Genomic DNA, 19,227 nt, shown 5'->3' with positions numbered 1-19,227 from the left:
TAAATAAATTAAATCAAACTGTACCAACATAAACCAGTGGAGTCCTCAATCTGTGAATACAGCTGACTCCACCTGTGCATTATGGGTACTGTAGTGCCGAGTTGTGACCCGGCGCAGAGGGAACGCTCGTTTTGAGGCGGGGGACATCCAGCCGGGCCCCGCAGAGTCTGCTTTAAGGCCGGACCTTCATGAACGCCAGCGGCTGAACGTACCACTGAGCCGGGACACCTGAACGCAGCACAGCTGAGAAGAGACACAGGTGAGAGGGTTAATGTGAAGTCCTGGACTACGGAGCAGGATTTAACATCGAAGCATACATTAACATAACGTAATCCAAAAATACTGAAGGAACTAGAATATTATGAACCCATAACGGACGATAAAAGTGACAAGAGAACCTTGTTTGAGACATTGAAGACAACCTTCGGCTTCACATACCTGGCTAACCCCCTCTGATGTTTCTCAGTGTGCTTACCTGTGCAGCCCTAAGAGGAAGAGAAGCTCATGGGATCCACCTGGTTCATCTTCAGATGGTTGTCGAGGATCTGGAAGATCTCCTGGATGTTTGGGACGTAACCCGACTGAAGCTTAGACCACACAGGGACGTCTGAGAGAGCGAACAGGAAACACCCAATCAGAGAGAGGCTACTTTATTCTTCATATTTATTCTGATGACATAGAACAATGTCATCATGATGTCAGAGAAACTAGTCAGTTCTCCTCAGGCTCGACGTTAATGTGACGTTACATAAGTGTTTCACAAGCGGTGCTGTTACTGCACAGTAGTGGTGTAACGGATCCGTTCGGGTCACCCCTCACCGTTCGGGTCACCCCTCACCGTTCGGGTCACCCCTCACCGTTCGGGTCACCCCTCACCGTTCGGGTCACTCGTGAACCGCCGATCAATTGAGGATTTTTTTTCACAGTGTAATCAGTGTGTAATAAAGTTGTGCTGCTGTTCCTTTTCAAGTAACAAGTCCCCGAATATCAATGCAGAGTGTCAGTGAACAGATATAAAGCAGTGGTGTGTTCACGTGAACGGAGCAGGTTAGAAGCATTTAACGGCGACGTCATGGCGAGCGGAGGAACTTGAGAAGCCCCAGCGTCATTTAAGTCGCAAGTTTGGGAGCATTTAGTCTTCCCTGTAACTTCTAATGACGGATAAGGGTGGTGGATGAAACCCGTTACGGTATGTAGGCGGTATTTAATGAGAAAGACAACATCTAAAACTCTGCTGCTCGCCTGCTCACCCACATCACCCCTGTTCTCCAGAACCTCCACTGGCTCCCCGTCCCACAACGGATCAAATACAAAATCCTTCTCCTCACTCACAAAGCCCTGCACAATCAGGCCCCCTCCTACCCGACGACCTGCTTCACCACCACACTCCATCCCGTCGGCTCCGCTCCTCTGATGCCTTTTAATGTGTGACCATTATTGTGTATTTTATGTTTTTAGTGTATAGCTTTTACATATGTAGGGCAACGGAGAGCTACGCGACTGTGACCGCTCACTTCATCACGGAGGAGTGGGTTTCATAGTCCGGTGCTGCAGACACGCCCCATCTGTGAGAGTCACACAGCCACGGACAGAAGCAGTAGCAGAGTGGAAGCTAGACAGGCCCAATAGCAATATTCCGGTCACCACAGATAATGCCAGGAACCAAACAAATGCAGTCATAGAAGCTGGACTGGGACCACAGATACCTTGTTTTGCACATGTGATCAATTTAGCATCACAAAGGGGAATCTCAGTGAACCAGATGGGCCGCCTCCTTGGGACAATCAGGAAAGTGGTTTCATTTTTCCACCGAAGCACAACAGCCGCTCATGTGCTTAAGACCAAACAAGAAACGCTACAGCTACCGTCCCACAAGCTCATACATGATGTCCCAACAAGATGGAACTCCACTTATGACATGCTGGAGCATTATCTTGAGCAGCAGGCAGCTATTTACTCTGCACTGACAGACAAGACCCCGAAGAAAAATATCAGAAACATCGTCACCTTGTCTGATGCTGATGTGAAAATTGCAGAGGAGGTCCTCCAGGTGCTCAAACCCCTCAAAACCATGACAACCCTATTGAGCACTGAAACTACACCATCTGTGTCCATGATCCTACCTCTGAAAACAAGGATTCTGCAATCCAGGGCCCCAAGTGAGGATGACTGCACAGTCACTAGAGATGTGAAGGCTGCCATTAGAGGGGACCTGAACCCCAGATACACTGCCCCCCCTAATCTACAAGACTAACTTCATAGATCTACTGCACTAGATCCAAGGTTTAAGTCCCTGTCTCACCTAGACCCTGCCCTATGCTTGAGAACATACAATGATCTCTCCACTGAGATTATGGCCACTGAAGAGGTAACAAAAAATGAATAAGAGCGATTTTTTCATTGTTGTCATCCCAATTATAGTTTCATGAAACATGAGATAATTAGTTTTACAGATAAAGTAATTCATTTTTTTTTGCAGGGTCAAGCCACAGAGCACACATTGACAGGACCAGACTCAGAGGCATCTCCTCCACAAAAGAAGTCAGCCATAGAGGAGCTTTTTGGAGAGACCTTTGCGAGCAAGGATGCTGACCGCCACACCTTTGCCAACACGATCACAGAGGAAGTGGCACTCTACAAGGCAGCAACTGGCATTCCAGTGGGGGGTGATCCGCTGTCATGGTGGAAAAGCAATGAGCGTAAATACCCTCACACTGCCATGATGGCAAGACGCTACCTGGCTGTACCTGGCACTTCAGTGCCTAGTGAGAGGGTGTTCTCCACAGCAGGGGACATAGTGACTGCAAAAAGGTCTACCCTCTCCCCAGAGAATGTAGACACTCATCTATTTGAAGAAAAATTTAAAGTTGTAGATCATTTCATAGGAATGGTAAACATTCCATGTTTATTGCAGTGTATTTGAATGGAAGGAAGTAAAGAGACACAAATTGTTGCTTAGCAGTTCAGTTTAGTTAACAGTGTAAGCCAGCGCCGGTCTGCTTTTTTTCTTTTTCACTTTTTTGATGCTGTAGACATTTGCTGTTTTTTTTCCTTCCAGTATTGACTAAAAGAAGAGGGTATCAAGTCAACATAATTCATGTTGCACTTAAACAGAATTGAGTATTCTTGAATGTTTTATTTAGATTTATTTCATTTTGTTTCAAATTGGATACCTTCAATATTTTTGTTTTTATGCGAGGCTATAGCCCAAAGTTCTTTGCTTTCAGTGTTCTTGAACTTCTCTACCTAACAAATGGAAAGCAAAGTTACATTTGACTCCTCCCTTTTTCTTTGCTGATCCGAAAAATGATCCGAACCGTGACTCCTGAGATCCGTGACACCCCTAATGTCCACACATATGAAGCGCCACCATCCCAGAAATAGGAAGATTCGTTTTACATACGGGGGACACTCCGTGTGGAAAACAAAGGATTTCTAAATCTGGTTAAAATGCTTGAGCCACGCTATGAAATCCACTCACGCACCCACTTCAGTGTGAAGCTGTTCCAGGCCTCTATGAGAAGGAAAAGACTGTGACCGCTTTCACCACAGCGGAGATGCATAGTCCGGTGCTGTAGACACGCCCCCTCTGGTAGAGTCACACACACACACACCTGGTTCAGGTGCTGACAGAAGCATCAGAGTGAAGCTAGACAGGCCCAATAATATCCCAGTCACCACAGAAAGGTCGACCCTCTCCCAGACATCTTTTTGAAAATAATGTCACAGTAATGTAACATTATTGTGTATTTGAAAGACATAACCTGACAGGAAGTAAACATAAACCCAAGCTGTTGCCGAGCAGATCAGTTCAGTGTAAACAGTGGAAGCTAGCTCACTGGCTGTTTCTTTCTTTCAGTATTGACGAAAGGACATCAACAGACCTCATGTTGCACTTAAACTTAACAGAATTGAGGATTCTTGAATGTTTTATTTTTATTTATTTATTTCAAATTGGACATCTTCAATATCTTTGTTTTTATGTAAGATTATAGCCCAAAGTTCATTTCTTTAAGTGTCCTTGAAGTTCTTTAATTAATAAAGGGAAAGCAAAGTTATATTTGACTCCTCCCCTTTTCTTTGTTGATCCGAAAAATGACCCGAACTGTGACTCAAGAACCGTGATCCGTACCGAACCGTGAGGTTTGTGATCCGTTGCACCCCTACTGCAAAGTAATCATTGTCTTAGAGCACTGTCACAGTGAGGTCATGTCTTGGACCAATCAGAACTTACCGTTAAGAGTGACCTCGAAGGCTCCTGTAGACAGGAAGTGAGTCTCCATCATGTTACAGAGGAAGAAGGCCATCAGACAGGAGAAAATCTGACAAACAACAAAAACAGTGACGGGGTTAAATCCGTTGCCATGGTAACCCGTTGAATCATCCGTGGCCATGGTAACATGTACCTTGTTGTCCTGACTCCAGTTCCAGGCTCTGGGAGTGTCGAGGCCGAGGAGTATGAAGGGATTCTGACCGCTGACAATCAGCAGGATGGAGAGAAGCTTCAGGTAAGAGACCAGGTTACCAACACACCTGAGGACAGACAATAGGTTACCAACACACCTGAGGGGGTAGTGTAGTGATGTCAGAGATCACCTGTTGAAGGGGGTTGTGGGTAGTGTCGTGGTGTCAGTGTTGGGGTCTGACTATGGGTGCATCTCAAGTCTCTTAATTGCATCCGCGTTTCCCTCACTTGCGTCCTTTCCTTGGGTCCTAGTCCCTCCCACCAGGGATGCATGGAAGAAACCATGCGAGGAGAGAGGAACGAGGAAATATGTTTTAAGAGACATGAGACGTCCTTTCCTCTGAAGCATCACGTGAAGCGACGTCTGTTTCTGATGACGGAGGATCAGCTGATCACAGCTGATCAGCTGTCAGTCGCTTTAACAGCTGGAGAGACTTTAGATAAGTTAGTGTCTGTTCACATGATCCCTGTACTTAATAACAGCAACTAATAATACTAATAACTAATAAAGACACACAGTGATCACCACTGTAGAGTGTTTCTCTCTGTAGTCTGTTAACAAACTGTGTCCTGTGTTCTGTTTATAAGCACAGGATCCATTTCTACCGGCGGGATGCGATCGTCTTCTTTATGAATTATTTTGTACGTTTTGAAATTGTGACGCCATTAATTAACCCAGAATATGATTATTGTTTCTCTTAAATGATAAAGCTCATCAAACACTCAGGAATGATGTATAAAGTGTTTAGTCTCTCAGCTCTCTCTGACTTTAATTGTATTCATAATAAAGTTATTGAGGGAAACATCAGATCATGAAAACACAAATCTTTCTAATAAATGTAGAAAGTTGTTTGTGGTCCTTTTGTTGTTCAGACTACAATGAACATTTATTTAAACCAGATGTTGAATCAGAAACCTAATCAAATATAAACTAGAGTTTAATCTGATCCGTCTTCACTCTGGTGTTAATCAGTCAGTCCGATCGGCTGCAGCGTCCAATCACATGACTGATGAACCATGAGGGGGCGTGTCGGCCGTTAAAAGACTTCCTGGAAGTCTGTTCTCGTGGGTCCTCGCTCACGGCTCCTCCGAGGTCCCTCCTCGCTCCTCTGAGCTACATTAGAGCTTTGGGACGGCCGTCAATATGGCGGCGCAGAAACAACTTCCGGTTCAAGCGAGGATCGAGCAAACGACACTTAAGAGACTTGAGAAGTACCCAATGTGCTGCTGAACAAAGGAAAATACTTCGGCCTGCTTGTTCAGCAAAACACCTGATCTGGGTTGAAGACAACACCAAACCCTTCAAGAAAGAGTTTCGGTTGGCCAAAACTCAGCACTGCTCTCACTGAACGAGGCCGGCGGTGCCGAGGCGTGACTTCCAGTTCTCAGACCGTCACAAAGTTTATAAAATAACCAGGGACACCTGAAAACTGCTCTTCCCTCTGACTTGGGTCGGGGTAAGGAGGCAAGAACACAACGTTGCTGTTTTTAAAAGAAACCCAGAGGTCAACAGTCTTAATATCGCTGGACAAAGAGACTGTTTTTGTTTCGGATCCTGAAAAGAGAAGTTGGACAACTTGCCTGCTGAAGGAAGAAAACACTTTCTTCAGAGAAAAACAAATTATCTTTCCAGTCAAGTCGATTCTCCCGGTTATAAGGACGCAGAATCTCTGGAGCCTGAGTTTAACTCGGAAGTCATCTCACAGTAAGAGGTTACTTGGTGTCTGGACTTAGTTAGGTCAGTGTGTTTATTCTCTTGTTTAAGTTACTGTGTATTGTTATAACGGTGTGTATGCTCAATAATCGCCGAGATTATCGAGAGAGATCGTTAAGGTTGTGTAGAAATGAGTGTATTTCATACTGCTGCCATCGTGTTTGAGATAGTTTTGTTTATAGTCCTGCTATCTGTCTATAGTCCTGTTATGCATTTGTTTGTGCACTTTATTTTATATTTCACTTTATATCTTTCTGTACATTTTAATGTTTCTACTTTGCACTGTGTTGATTGTTAAATGTTATGCACCTCCCGTTCCAAAGATCAGAACCCCGGTTGGGCGAGTCTAAGATCGTCAGCCGGGTTTCTCTCTTCTTCTACCAACACACACAAGCTTACTGCTTCAGACATCTGTAGATAACACGATCTTTATTGTCTCTCGCCATTTGGCGTGGTCACGTGTGAAACTACCCCTCCATTTTGATAGTCCGATCAAGGTGGTAGTGGTAGATCAAGGGGGGGGGGGGGGGGGTTGTGATGTCAGAGCTCACCTGTTGAAGGGGGTGGGGGGGTAGTTTTCCCCCTCTATGCGGATGTCCGGGTACAGCTGGCTGATGGCTCGAGAGTACTCCTGGAACACTTTATTGTAACCTCAGGAGATACTGAAAACATACAGAGAAGACACACCAGTCAGGTATGCGAGTCCTAATCCACCTGATTTAAATGTTTGTCAGAGAGATTATCTTCTGACGCTAACTGTTAGCACCGCTGTTAGCCTGTTAGCACCGTGCTAACTAACTCACCAGTACTGGAACCTGAGCATGGGCCCGGTGTACATGGAGGTCTTGGCGGGTTTCCCGGGCCCGGTGTCCGGTGGTGTCTCCGGAGAGAGACCGGGTCCTTCGGTCAGTTGTTGTCCGCTCTGTGGGCTCTGTGATCGGCCCAGATAAACGTCCCGGACCGTGAGAGCCGTGAAGAGGAGCAGAGCCACCAGGAGGCCCGCCTGGCTGTACTCCGCCATGTCTGCTGCTGTCTGCTCGAGAAGAGGAACCGATCTGTCCGGAAACACGATCGTTCACAACACCACTTCCGGTAAGACACCTCACAATAAAAGAGCAGAATAACAGGTTTTGTCTTGTATTGGAAATAAACTAAATACATCACTCAGTTTAAAGGTGCGCGTGCTTTACTTGAGTATGTCCCTTTACTACATAATTATCAAATATTAAACTATTTTACTTTCACTGCAGTTCCTCGTCAGGTTTTACACATTAAACATGATTTATGGTGCATTTTAATCTATTAAACATCCTGTAGTCCAAGTGCTGATAGAAGCATATTTTTCTATTTTTCTAATCAATCAATTCATGTTGTTTTATTTTGAAGGGCACTTCTGAGACGTCACATTTACCCGACAGCTGGTGGTAAACTTGTTTCGTCACATCTATGGGACGCTCTGCCGCCGGTGTCTGAAGGAGAAACAATAAAGAATAAAGTTCTGATGATTATTTTACGGACTGTTTACACACCTGACGGCTGACGTCACACAGGTAAGTTTATGTCTCACGTTACCTGTGTTCGTCACTAAAAACCTTCCAGATCAAACAGCTTCGCGTGTTTCAAGATTTTCTTTCGCTCGTCACACGTTTGTTGTATTATTTGTTTTATATTCAATTTATATCTGTCACCCACTTATTAGATGAATCTGGCAATATTTTACTATTTGAGTAATTCTGTATAAAATGTCAGCAATAAGCTTGTTTTATTTCTCAATGTGCAGCTTCTTTTCTTCCTTCAGGAGAAGACCGTATCACAATATTGATCAATATTAATATATTCTGTGATGAAGAAATAGAAACCTATCTCTCTGTTTTAGACTTTTATGATTTGCTAGAATCATAAAAGTCTATTCTCGTTGGAATCCTAGTAGAGGAGAAGATAAGTGAATATTGTTGAATACTTTAGTTTATACTTTATTTTAGGTATTTTTATCCATTATATATATATATCTATATCTATATATATATATGTGTATATATATATATATGTGTATATATATATGTGTATATATATATATATATGTATATATATATATTATATATATATATATATATATATATATATGTGTGTGTATATATATATATATATGTGTGTATATATATATATACACACATATATATATATACACACACACACACTACACAGTTAAGGACTCTGAACATGATCGATGCCACAGGATGAGTTAACACTGAAGATCAGTTTGGATTTATTGCTCAGATCCATTTTATTATCTTTTAAATGTGGCCAACACCAGATCCAGCAGTGACCTGGTTCTGGTCCTGAACTGACCAACATGAAGACAAAGTGTCTGTCTGTGGATAAAATAAATGGGGTCAGCTGATCGACCATTTAGTTTAGGAGCTAATGGCGTGGACCTCATGATGTGTGTGGAGCCTCAATGTAAAACAGGGACGTACGTCCACATGCGTCTGCTGGCAGCTGCACAGCCATTGGTCACATTTGGAGCCCAGTTCCACCGATAATATTTGCGCCGATTAATTGGTCCACCTTCAGGTCTGAGTCTGTCTTTGTTTGTCTGAGTTCAGGTTTAGGAGCCCTTGATGATGAATATGTTGCACTTCTTTACTTATTGTTTATTTCAGGGCAGCAGAAAGTTTCAGGATCGGGAACTCTCTTTGATTCACAGTCTTGTTTGTCTCGTCATGTTTCAGGAGGGGGTCACCATGTTGAGTGTGGGGGGGGCGGTGAGGTCAGGCGTCCTGCAGCTTCCTGTACGACTCTCAGGAGTCGGGTCGCCGTCAGGTATCGGGTTTCCGTCAGGAGTCGGGTCGCCGTCAGGAGTCAGGTCGCAGTCAGGTATCAGGACACTCTCAGGACTCGGGAGGCTGGCAGGAGTCGGGTCGCCGTCAGGAGTCGGGTTGTCGTCAGGAGTCGGGTTGTCGTCAGGTATCGGGATGCTGTCAGGAGTCGGGTCGCCGTCAGGAGTCGGGTCGCAGTCAGGTATCAGGGCACTCTCAGGTATCAGGACACTCTCAGGACTCGGGAGGCTGGCAGGAGTCAGGAGGCTTTCAGGTGGGGCAGGTGCAGCCGGCTGGTACAGCAGCCTCTCGGACTCGGCTCCGGTTCACCTGTGTGAACACTTCCTGGTGAACGTGCATCAAGTGAGCGGGCTGCCATGGTGGCTGAGCATCATCGTTGCTACTCTGTCGGTCAGGACGATCATCACTCTGCCGCTTGCCACTTACCAGATGGTCATTATCGCCAAGGTGAGTAATGGAAGACATGAGGGGAGGAAAGGGATATATTGAAATATTGTGACAGATTTCAATTATTCTGATGATTCATTTCTAATGAACTGATTGGTTCTTTATAAAACATTGGAAAATGAAACAAAAATGACTGATTGTGCTCCACAGTTCCTCTACCAGCAATTACCTTCAAAACCAACAAATATTTGGTTTAAGATATTTCTGCTTAAAAAATGAATGAAAAAATAGTTCCAGATTAAACCTCAATCAGCTGTTTTCAGCCTTAAAGAGATCTGTAAACTGAAGACAGACGGGCTGCATTTGTTTTGGTGTAACTAAAGTAAAGTAAAAGTTAATCTCTGATCATGTCTACTCCCAGTCTCATGTGTCCAGCACCAGGTTCAGTTCCTGTGTACTAAATCGTTTACATTGTATATTATACTCGTTTAATTAAAATAACACACACGGTGTGAATGTTTCAATGTTTTTACATCTCAAGATAAAGAGATTAAAGATTAAGTATTCACTGTGAACCAAACCAGGTCTCTAGCTACATGATCCTATTCACATGTTTGTTGCCGTGTGACGGACCGTAGCCTCTTCTCCATCATGGTAAACATAGTAACCTCCAGGTGATGCACAGGTGGAGGTGCTGCAGGCGGAGATCTCGGAGCTGGCGAAGAGGCTTCGATACGAAGTTTCATTCCGAGCGAAAGAGAAAGGCTGGACGGAGAAACAGAGCCGGTAAGAAATGATACAAAAACATCAACCAGCTGTGTTTTGATCTGCAGATTTATCTTAAACGTCATGTTAAACTTGTTGCGAGTCAAACGAACACCAACAGGGTTAAAGACCTATAGGTGCAAGATTTAGAGCATTTCGATTGCTTCTCAACAGCCCTCAACATGGCTGACTTCTCACAGCTAACGGTGCTAAAAGCGCCAACAGTGCAAACTACCGTGAATGTGCTAACAGGCTAATGAGGGAATGGGCTGCAGGTGAGATGGGTGTGGAGGACCAGGTGAGGGGAATAAGAGATGATTGGGTGTGCATGGTAGGATCTGAAATGACAGGAGAGTTAGTCAAATAAGCAGACAGGATGAAAATAAACTAATATGAAGGGGAATTCGTGACATGTTCGATGATATAGTATGTTCAGAATGTTTAATATTGCTCCATTAATGAGCTGTAATCTGATTGATTCTGTCAGAGGAAGAAGAATCTCTTCTACTGTTTCTTCTCAGGTTCCAATTCAAGAAGAATCTGCGTCGAATTGTTTCTCAGCTCTACATCAGAGACAACTGTCACCCCTTCAAAGCCAGTCTGCTGGTCTGGGTTCAGCTGCCCCTGTGGATCAGCCTTTCTCTGGCCCTCCGAAACCTGAGTCTGGATCGGTCCGGTAAGCTTACATCTAACCCTAGCCCGGTAAAATGAGTCTGGATCAGTCCGGTTAGCTGAGTAAGACTGAATCAGTCCGGAAAAGTGAGTCTGGACCAGTCTGGTGAAATGAATCTGGACCAGTCCAGTGAACTGAGTACATGTGGACCAGTCTGAGTCTGAACTAACAGTAACCTTTGTTCTCTGCAGTTCTGCAGGCTGATCTGGCAGCAGGAGGCGCCCTATGGTTCCCTGACCTCACCTCACCTGACCCCACCTGGATCCTACCTATCTGTCTTGGACTCACCAACCTGCTCATCATAGAGGTCAGTCTGTTCAGCAGGTGTGTGATCACCTGACCTGATGATGTCATCTAACCTAACCGCCCCTCTCTTCTTCCTAAGGTGTTTTCTCTTCAGAGAGTCAACCCGTCTCGTTTTCAGAAGGTTGTGACGAACTCCATCAGAGCGTTCTCGGTGTTGATGATTCCCATCGCTGCTACAGTTCCTTCAGTAAGTTAGAGGGTCACTTTGGTATTTTTACACCTGGACCTCCCCATGGTTTTTATCTAGGTGACTAATGGGGACCATAATAATCCGGCGTTGCTGGAGTCCGCTACAGACGGCAGGTTAACGGCTGTAATGTGATTCCACCTCCACTAAACGTTCCTTCTCGCCTGCATCGCCTCTAGTTCTTTTAAATTGATGTAGAAGCCAGTACTGAATCCACTATGCCTGCATGGACTCACTTCAAGTTCCGAAAGCTAAATCAATCAATCAATCAAACCTGTAAGCACCATTTAGTCATGTATATTCAGTGTTTATGAATATGTGTCGTAAAATGTTGTTGTCGCTTTGTAATTTAAATGTGATTTTGTTTGCCCCCCCCCAGTCTATGGCTCTGTACTGGTTTACCTCCAGTCTGGTGGGATTCAGTCACAACCTCGTCCTTCGTTCTCCTGCAATCCACAAATTCCTGAAGCTCCAAACGGTCCGATCAGAATCTCCATACAGAGACCTGCTGTCTGCCTTCATCAGCAAATACTGCAAATAAACACAGAGTACTGCAAATACACACGCACAAACACATGCAGAATACTGCAAATAAACACGCAGAGTACTGCAAATACACGTCAAATACTTCACTGATCAAAGAGACCTGCTTCATGTCTTCGTCACTTATACTTTGATGTTTTGACTGTTCAGAGAAGATCTGATAAACATATTGATCAATTCGTCTGAGTCTCCTTCAGTTATTAATATATATATATATATGTGACGTCTGAGAGAAAACTGTCTTATTTAAAGAGATGAGTTTTAAAAAGAGATAAATACTTTACAATGACGCAAAGTTACTGTCTTCAACAGAATCTGACCTGCTGATCAGTTATGGATCTTTATTGATCAGTTATTGATCTTTATTGATCATCCTCAGTGTATGTACAATATAGTATGTTTTACAAGTATAGAAGCTCAGTTTACATTCTGTTAAATACATTTGATCACTTACTTTATTTCATGTGGCCTGAAGGCTTCAGGGCTGACAGAGTATATTTAACCTGAAATATTATTCAAAACATTGATGTTTGATCAGAATAAAGTCAAATTATTTAGTTTACAGTTTAACAACATGTTGAAGTATGAAGCACATTATTAAAACCGTTAACTGTTTTGTTTTCTACTCAACGGATGTTTGTTGAATTTATTAGTATTGTTGCTTTCAGACTGAAATAGTAAATTAATTGAATTATTATTTGTTACCTTATTATTATTTCTGGAGTTCGTCAAATCTTTTCATGCACGGAAGTCAAACTGCAGCTGAGAAACAGGAAACAGCTGTTTAAAGATAAACATCTTTAATCAGCAGGAAACTTATTAATAACTCTTTCTGAAGGGAATTTCCTTTTTTGTTATGATGGATGAAGTATATTTGTAATATTATTTATACGGTTCTAGTTATTATTATTCACTGTGGTTCCTCCTCCTCCCGCTGGTCTGTGACTGAGAGGAGGTCTGGGATCAGGTCTTGTGTGAGGCGGAGTCAGCAGCTTTAAACGGATCACAGTCTACAGATCTGCTCTCAGTGTGTTTAAACCGGGACCCTGTTCAGACCAGTTTAGATCAGATCTCCCTCAGACCATCATGACGTCTTTCATCCTCTTTCTGTCTCTGGTTCCGGTTCTGTCGATCCTTTCTGCGGTACCGGTGCTCTCGGTCCGGGTTTTGGCAGGTCCTGGCTGTGGGCCGTGTGACCCGGCTCAGTGCGCTCCTCTCCCGGAGGAGGGCTGTCTTACCGGATCTCTTCTGGACTCCTGCGGCTGCTGCTCGGTGTGCGCCGCCTCGGAGGGACAGCTGTGTGGCGGCCGCCGCGCGGCAGCGCGCCGCTGCGGCCCCGGGATGGAGTGTGTCAAAAGCGACGAGGACAAGAAGAACAAGCTGGGAGTCTGCGTCTGTAAGAGCGACTACGAGGTCTGCGGCACCGACGGACTCACGTACAGGAGCGGCTGCGCACTGAAGAGCGCCAGCCTGACCAACGAGAAAGAGGGCAAAGAACCCATCAACGTTCAGAACAAGGGCCGCTGTGCTACAGGTGAGAGAGACACACACACACACGAGACATAATAAAATGGACAATGACACAAACAAGTGAGTCGTGATCTGAACTGTGAAACCACAGAGAACGAATCCACGGTTTGGTGGTTGAAGTGAAGCTGAACGTCTCACTGTCCCCCCCGGCAGTAACAGGCAGTGAGTGATGATGATCCACCTTCATCCTTCTGAAAACACTGAATTCCTTTCTCCATGAAAACCCTCACTGAGCTCAGAACAAACTGAATTCCTCCGAGGTCACAGAGGAGAGTTCCTGTTTCATCTCGTTTCATCCTGTTTCATCTCGTTTCATCTCGTTTCATCTCGTTTCATCTCGTTTCTCTGCACCAAACGTCATGTCGATTATCTTTATTGTTACTGTATCTGATGGTGTTACAGCCACATATGGTGTTGTAAATACAACTGTTCTGTGTATGCATTGGGTGGCACTGTACTAAGGTCCTGGGCTCAGGTATAAAGGTACTGAAGTCACCGTCGTCAGTGTTTGACCGCTTTACAGTAACAGTTTGAAGTGTTTCTGCAAATGGTGCGTTCAATGGTCGGTGGAAAGACTGGGTTTACGTTGTTCCACGCTGAAAGACATAAACTGACTCATTTAACAAACCTTGTCTGTGGATGATGTACCTAATGCAACGCACATCAATTGTAACGTAAGGTAACTTATGCTTACAACCAGCGCGTCAACCAGGTCAGTACAGTACTAGACTGGTGTCCTTTAACACATGGACTCCTGCTTCATTCTGTTTCTCTATCACCAAGCTTCATGTTGATGACCTTTAATGTTACTCACCGTCACTGACCTACCTGTCTGTCTGCAGCTCCGGTCATCGTCACTTCTCCAGGTGAGGTCTACAACGTGAGCGGCTCTCAGGTGTACCTGAGCTGTGAGGCAGTGGGGGTGCCTACACCTGTCCTCACCTGGAAGAAGGTGAGTTCCTCTGTCATCACCGACACTCAGCAGTTCATCAACTGGTTCACAGGATCAAATCTGACACATGATATCTGTTAAATGTGATAGAAATAAATATCTTCATAACTTACAGTTTGGCAGGTTGAAAAGTAAAATACAAAATAAATATGAATATATGAGACTTTTTTGTTTTTAGTTTCTCATAAATCATCAAGTCCTGAAGGGACCACAGATGCATTTGTATTTATTCATTTGCACCTTCTCAAATAAACTAAAGTAAATATATAAAGAAATATAGCTATAATATACAGATTGTCTTTAACATGAAGATGTTTGAACTGATTATGAATTGATAGAACATAAGAATGTAGTTGAGGGCATCAGAGGGTTAAGGAGAGTGAGCTCACTGCAGCCTCAGGTGTTCAGGTGTCAGCAGGTTCTCTCTGCAGGTTCAGACTTTGTCTGCTGATGTTTGTGGACTTTAGATCAGATTGAGTGAAGAACAAGCTGCAGCAAGTTTCTCAATCACAAGAAAAAATGTTGCTTGTGAGATTCATCGAGTCAGACGGCAAGAAACCAAATGTTGAATAAAAACAAACAAATGTTTACTGACGCCACATGAAACCTCACATGCACGAATTCAACTTGATATCATTTGATATTTAACCGATATTTATATGCCGGTTTTTCTTCCTCCAGGTCTTCAGTGGGAAGAAGAGGATGGAGCTTCTTCCTGGAGACAGAGACAACCTGGCGATTCAAACGAGAGGAGGACCCGAGAAACATGAAGTGACCGGCTGGGTGCTGGTCAGTCATACACATTTATAGATATATGTACACAATAACACACTGAATATACATATTAACGGTCCGGTGAGCAGGGTATAGTGACATCTAGAGGTGAAGGTGCAGATTATAATCCACTGAATACCCTCCAGTCAGTCCTCCCGTAGTCGGAGAACTACGATGCCTTCAGGTAACGAAAAAACGCAAAAGTCTCTCGGTAGAAACAGTGTTTGGTGTAAATCAACTAGTGTGTGTGTGTGTTCATGTTGATGAAGGATCATGTCTGATAAACAAGAATAGAGCTCTATGGTACCGAGGAAGAGGAGACATGCAGCTGAAAGTCACCTGTATCATCAACACTGAGACAACTGAGACATCATCTTTAATGTGGAAAAGAAACTCCAGAAGCACTGATGATAAAAAAGTAATTTGTGACAGGAAGTGATGTCATGACTTCAGTCTGTTGGACCAATAAACATCACTGATGGTGTTTTTTTCAGATCTCTCCTCTGACCAAAGAAGAAGAAGGATCGTACGAGTGTCACGCCACCAATGCTAAAGGAGAAGCTTCAGCTGTCGGAGCCATTTACCTGGTCGAGTCCAGCGATGACATCGTCAAAAAAGGCAACGACAACACAAACAAACACACACTGACAAACAAATGAAAAAGCAAGGCAAGGCACGTTTATTTGTACAGCACATTTCAACAACAAGGTAATTCAAAGTGCTTCACATAAAACCATTAAAAGCATCAAAACACAAGGCAAAAGAAAAGGAGATTTCAAAACAATTAAAGAAACAGTGTAACAAATAAAATGCAGAAATACAGGAAATTGATTAATATATTAATTGAATGTGGTTCAATTAAAGGCAGCAGCAAACAGAAAAGTCTTCAATCTTGATTTAAATGAGCTGAGGGTCTCAGCAGACCTGCAGCTTTCTGGACTTTGTTCCAGATATGTGGAGCAGAACAACTGAACGCTGCTTCTCCATGTTTAGTTCTGACTCTGGGAACAGAAAGTAGACCGGTCCCAGACGACCTGAGGGGTCGGGATGGTTCATAAGGTAGCAGCAGATCAGAGATGTGTTTTGGCCCGAAACCATTCAGTGCTTTGTAAACCAACAGCAGGATTTTAAAGTCAATTCTTTGTTGGACAGGAAGCCAGTGCAAAGACCTCAGAACTGGAGTGATGTGATCCACCCTCCTGGTCTTAGTGAGGACTCGAGCTGCAGCGTTCTGAATCAGCTGCAGCTTTCTGACGGACTTTTTACAGAGACCTGTAAACACACCGCTACAGTAGTCCAGTCTGCTGAAGATAAATGCGTGGACAAGTTTTACACATCCTGTTGAGACATAAGTCCTCTAATCCTTGATATATTCTTCAGGTGATAGGAGGCTGATTTTGTAATTGTCTTGATATGGCTGTTCAGGTTGAGGTCTGAATCCATAACTACACCTAGATTTCTGGCTTGGTTTGTGGGTTTTAACATCAGTGACTGAAGCTGAGCGGTGATTTTCAATTGTTCGTCCTTGGTACCAAAAACAATTACTTCTGTTTTATCTTTGTTTAATTGAAGAACATTCTGGCACATCCAGTTGTTGGTTTGTTCAATGCAGTTACCCAGCCCTTGTATGGGATTATAGTCCCCTGGTGACATAGTTCTGTAGATTTGTGTGTCGTCTGCATAATTATGATAACACACTTTGTTGTTTTCCATAATCTGAGCTAGTGGAAGCATGTAGATGTTGAACAGAGTGAAAGGTAGAAACAACAATAAACGCACAGCAATGACTGAAGTAGTTCACTGCCAAAACACAAGAAAATGAAACTGACTAAACAGAAATAAAACATGAAAATATACAACATGAATAGATGAAACTATAGACCTGAACCAGTCCTAACTATAAACCTGAACCAGTCCTAACTATAAACCTGAACCAGTCCTAACTATAAACCTGAACCAGCCCTAACTATAAACCTGAACCAGCCCTAACTATAAACCTGAACCAGTCCTAACTATAAACCTGAACCAGCCCTAACTATAAACCTGAACCAGCCCAAACTATAAACCTGAACCAGCCCTAACTATGAACCTGAACCAGCCCTAACTATGAACCTGAACCAGCCCTAACTATGAACCTGAACCAGCCCTAACTATAAACCTGAACCAGCCCTAACTATAAACCTGAACCAGCCCTAACTATAAACCTGAACCAGCCCTAACTATAAACCTGAACCAGCCCTAACTATGAACCTGAACCAGCCCTAACTATAAACCTGAGCCAGCCCTAACTATAAACCTGAACCAGCCCTAACTATGAACCTGAGCCAGCCCTAACTATAAACCTGAACCAGCCCTAACTATAAACCTGAGCCAGCCCTAACCATGAACCTGAACCAGCCCTAACTATAAACCATGAACCTGAACCAGCCCTAACTATGAACCTGAACCAGCCCTAACTATAAACCTTAAATCTCTTTTCTTAGTTCTTGTTAGTACACGAGCTGCAGCATTCTGAATCAACTGGAGAGATTTCAGGGATTTATTAGAGCAGCCTGATAAGGAATCACAGTAATCTAGAGGTAACAAATGCATGAATTCATTTTTTCTGCATCGCTTTGAGATAGGATGTGCTGATTTTTGTCGGTGAAAAAAGGTTTTATCTTGGTTTCTTGTAAAATAACTTCAGTTTAGTCTGAGTTTAACTTCAGGAAGTTGCAGGTCATCAAGGTTTTTAAGTCCTTAATACATGCTTGAAGTTTAGCAAGTTGGTTGGTTTCATCGATAGATATAATTGAGTATCATCTGCATAACAATGAAAGTTTATAGTGTTTTCTGATATTATCTAAAGGAAGCAGATATAAGGTGAATGAAACTGGTCCAAGCACAGAACCTTGTGGAACTCCATGACTAACATTGGCGTTCTTCGAGGTAATATAAAAATGTTTAACCCGTCCTGTGACTGTTTCCTTACAGTGACGAAGGAAGATGATCTGTGATCAGCTGATCACAGAAGATGATTTTCACAGAAAACCATTGGATGATTTCATAAAGTTCCAGTGAAGTTATAAGATTCTTCTTCTTCAGGTCTTTCTTGTCATGTAGCTCTGAATTCACCTTTGTTTTAAGTCTATATTCAGCTTAGTTTTGCTAACTTTGATTGTTACAAATCTTTTTTCTGTATTAATAGTCTGTTTCTTTTTCTGAGTTAAACTGATCACAGCCAGATATTAACTGTAGGTTACCATAGCAACAGTATGATTTAGATCACCATAGCAACAATACTGATGCAAATAAAACCTGTTTCATCTGAGATGTTCTCAGATCAGTTCTTAAATAGAAAATATCGTGTCTTTTATTTCTCTGAGCTTTTGTTTGTTGAATAAAATAGAACATCAACTGCAACACTGTTATTTCTTCTTAATTATTTCTTGTGAAGGATCAATCAACATTTCTGCTTTTTCACTTCTGAATAAACTGACAACTTCATCTCAGTTTACACTGTTTTCAGATAATTCTGTAGAAGGCAAATTTGTTAACAATTAATAATTTAGTCATGGAACTTGAATTTATTCATACATATGTAATTTCAGATTACCTGCTGTGGAACTTAGTTTCCACTTAACCTGTAATTATCAAACAGTTATTAATATTATCACTAAAGAGTTTCTTCCAGAAAAATCTATGAGAAATATTAAATATCTAAAAAAGGGTTGTCACGACCTGGCTCTGACAGTCATGACCTAATCATGGACGCTGACAGTTTACCAAAAAGCACAGTTTATTAAACAAACAGTTCCAACGACAAAGGTGGCTGGAACAAGTTCTCCTCCCTCCACGGGGTGATAGGAGAGCCCGCAGGCTGCCAGGAAGGCGGAGCCTCAGGGGAAGCGCACCGGGCTCCACTGAGGATGATCACCACCTCTGGTACCTGCTGTCTTAAAGGAACATACATAAATAACCCAGATAGGGAACAGTCACACCCCCCTCCATAAGAACTGGGTCCTGCAAGGAATCCCAGTATCAAAACAAAACTTTCAAATGCTTCTTAAAACCTCTTAAGTTCGGGCCCTATTTTTAGGCCTCTGCTCGAA

At 43.1% G+C, this 19,227-nt stretch overlaps 3 protein-coding genes across 4 annotated transcripts in view; 2 read left to right on the top strand and 1 right to left on the bottom strand.

The window, feature by feature from the left end:
* selenot2 (selenoprotein T, 2) overlaps positions 1-7,218 on the bottom strand; it is a 7,402-nt gene extending 184 nt beyond the window's left edge. The window contains exons 1-6 of the mRNA XM_079268104.1: positions 6,983-7,218; positions 6,731-6,841; positions 4,407-4,533; positions 4,235-4,322; positions 476-607; positions 1-243 (exon numbers count right to left, since the gene is read on the bottom strand). The exon at positions 1-243 is cut by the window's left edge and continues 184 nt beyond it. Of these exons, the coding sequence (XP_079124230.1) occupies positions 486-607; positions 4,235-4,322; positions 4,407-4,533; positions 6,731-6,841; positions 6,983-7,200 (666 nt within the window). The 5' untranslated portion in view covers positions 7,201-7,218 and the 3' untranslated portion in view covers positions 1-243; positions 476-485. The remainder of the gene's footprint in view (positions 244-475; positions 608-4,234; positions 4,323-4,406; positions 4,534-6,730; positions 6,842-6,982) is intronic.
* A 398-nt stretch (positions 7,219-7,616) lies between these two features.
* On the top strand, positions 7,617-12,049 carry cox18 (cytochrome c oxidase assembly factor COX18). 2 transcript variants are annotated; one of them, XM_079268922.1, is made up of 8 exons: positions 7,617-7,729; positions 8,912-9,056; positions 9,201-9,466; positions 10,092-10,192; positions 10,693-10,847; positions 11,036-11,151; positions 11,230-11,337; positions 11,717-12,049. In XM_079268922.1, the coding sequence occupies exons 2-8, from the start codon at positions 8,924-8,926 to the stop codon at positions 11,876-11,878; spliced, it is 1,041 nt and encodes a 346-aa protein (XP_079125048.1). In that variant the 5' UTR covers positions 7,617-7,729; positions 8,912-8,923; the 3' UTR covers positions 11,879-12,049. The 2 variants fall into 2 exon arrangements, with proteins under 2 accessions (XP_079125048.1, XP_079125047.1); XM_079268921.1 differs by having other exon boundaries at positions 8,912-9,466.
* An 845-nt stretch (positions 12,050-12,894) lies between these two features.
* igfbp7 (insulin-like growth factor binding protein 7) lies at positions 12,895-18,538 on the top strand. The gene is made up of 5 exons (XM_079269372.1): positions 12,895-13,414; positions 14,253-14,362; positions 15,044-15,151; positions 15,631-15,754; positions 18,110-18,538. The coding sequence occupies exons 1-5, from the start codon at positions 12,967-12,969 to the stop codon at positions 18,130-18,132; spliced, it is 813 nt and encodes a 270-aa protein (XP_079125498.1). The 5' UTR covers positions 12,895-12,966; the 3' UTR covers positions 18,133-18,538.
* Positions 18,539-19,227: the final 689 nt, after the last annotated feature.

Source organism: Melanostigma gelatinosum, assembly GCF_949748355.1.
Source record: "Melanostigma gelatinosum genome assembly, chromosome: 5".
NCBI classification, from domain to species: Eukaryota; Metazoa; Chordata; class Actinopteri; order Perciformes; family Zoarcidae; genus Melanostigma; species Melanostigma gelatinosum.
Note: the sequence above shows the minus strand (reverse complement) of the source record. Positions and strands in the feature narration are given on the sequence as shown.

Bases quoted from the DNA above. Each gene is read 5' to 3' on its own strand.
- cox18 (XM_079268921.1), top strand. From the start codon at position 8,924: ATGTTGAGTGTGGGGGGGGCGGTGAGGTCAGGCGTCCTGCAGCTTCCT. The intron at 10,193-10,692 runs GTAAGAAATGAT...GTTTCTTCTCAG, and splicing joins TGGACGGAGAAACAGAGCCG to GTTCCAATTCAAGAAGAATC. The intron at 10,848-11,035 runs GTAAGCTTACAT...TGTTCTCTGCAG, and splicing joins CCTGAGTCTGGATCGGTCCG to TTCTGCAGGCTGATCTGGCA.
- igfbp7 (XM_079269372.1), top strand. From the start codon at position 12,967: ATGACGTCTTTCATCCTCTTTCTGTCTCTGGTTCCGGTTCTGTCGATC. The intron at 15,152-15,630 runs GTCAGTCATACA...TGTTTTTTTCAG, and splicing joins AAGTGACCGGCTGGGTGCTG to ATCTCTCCTCTGACCAAAGA. The intron at 15,755-18,109 runs GCAACGACAACA...GTTTCCTTACAG, and splicing joins CGATGACATCGTCAAAAAAG to TGACGAAGGAAGATGATCTG.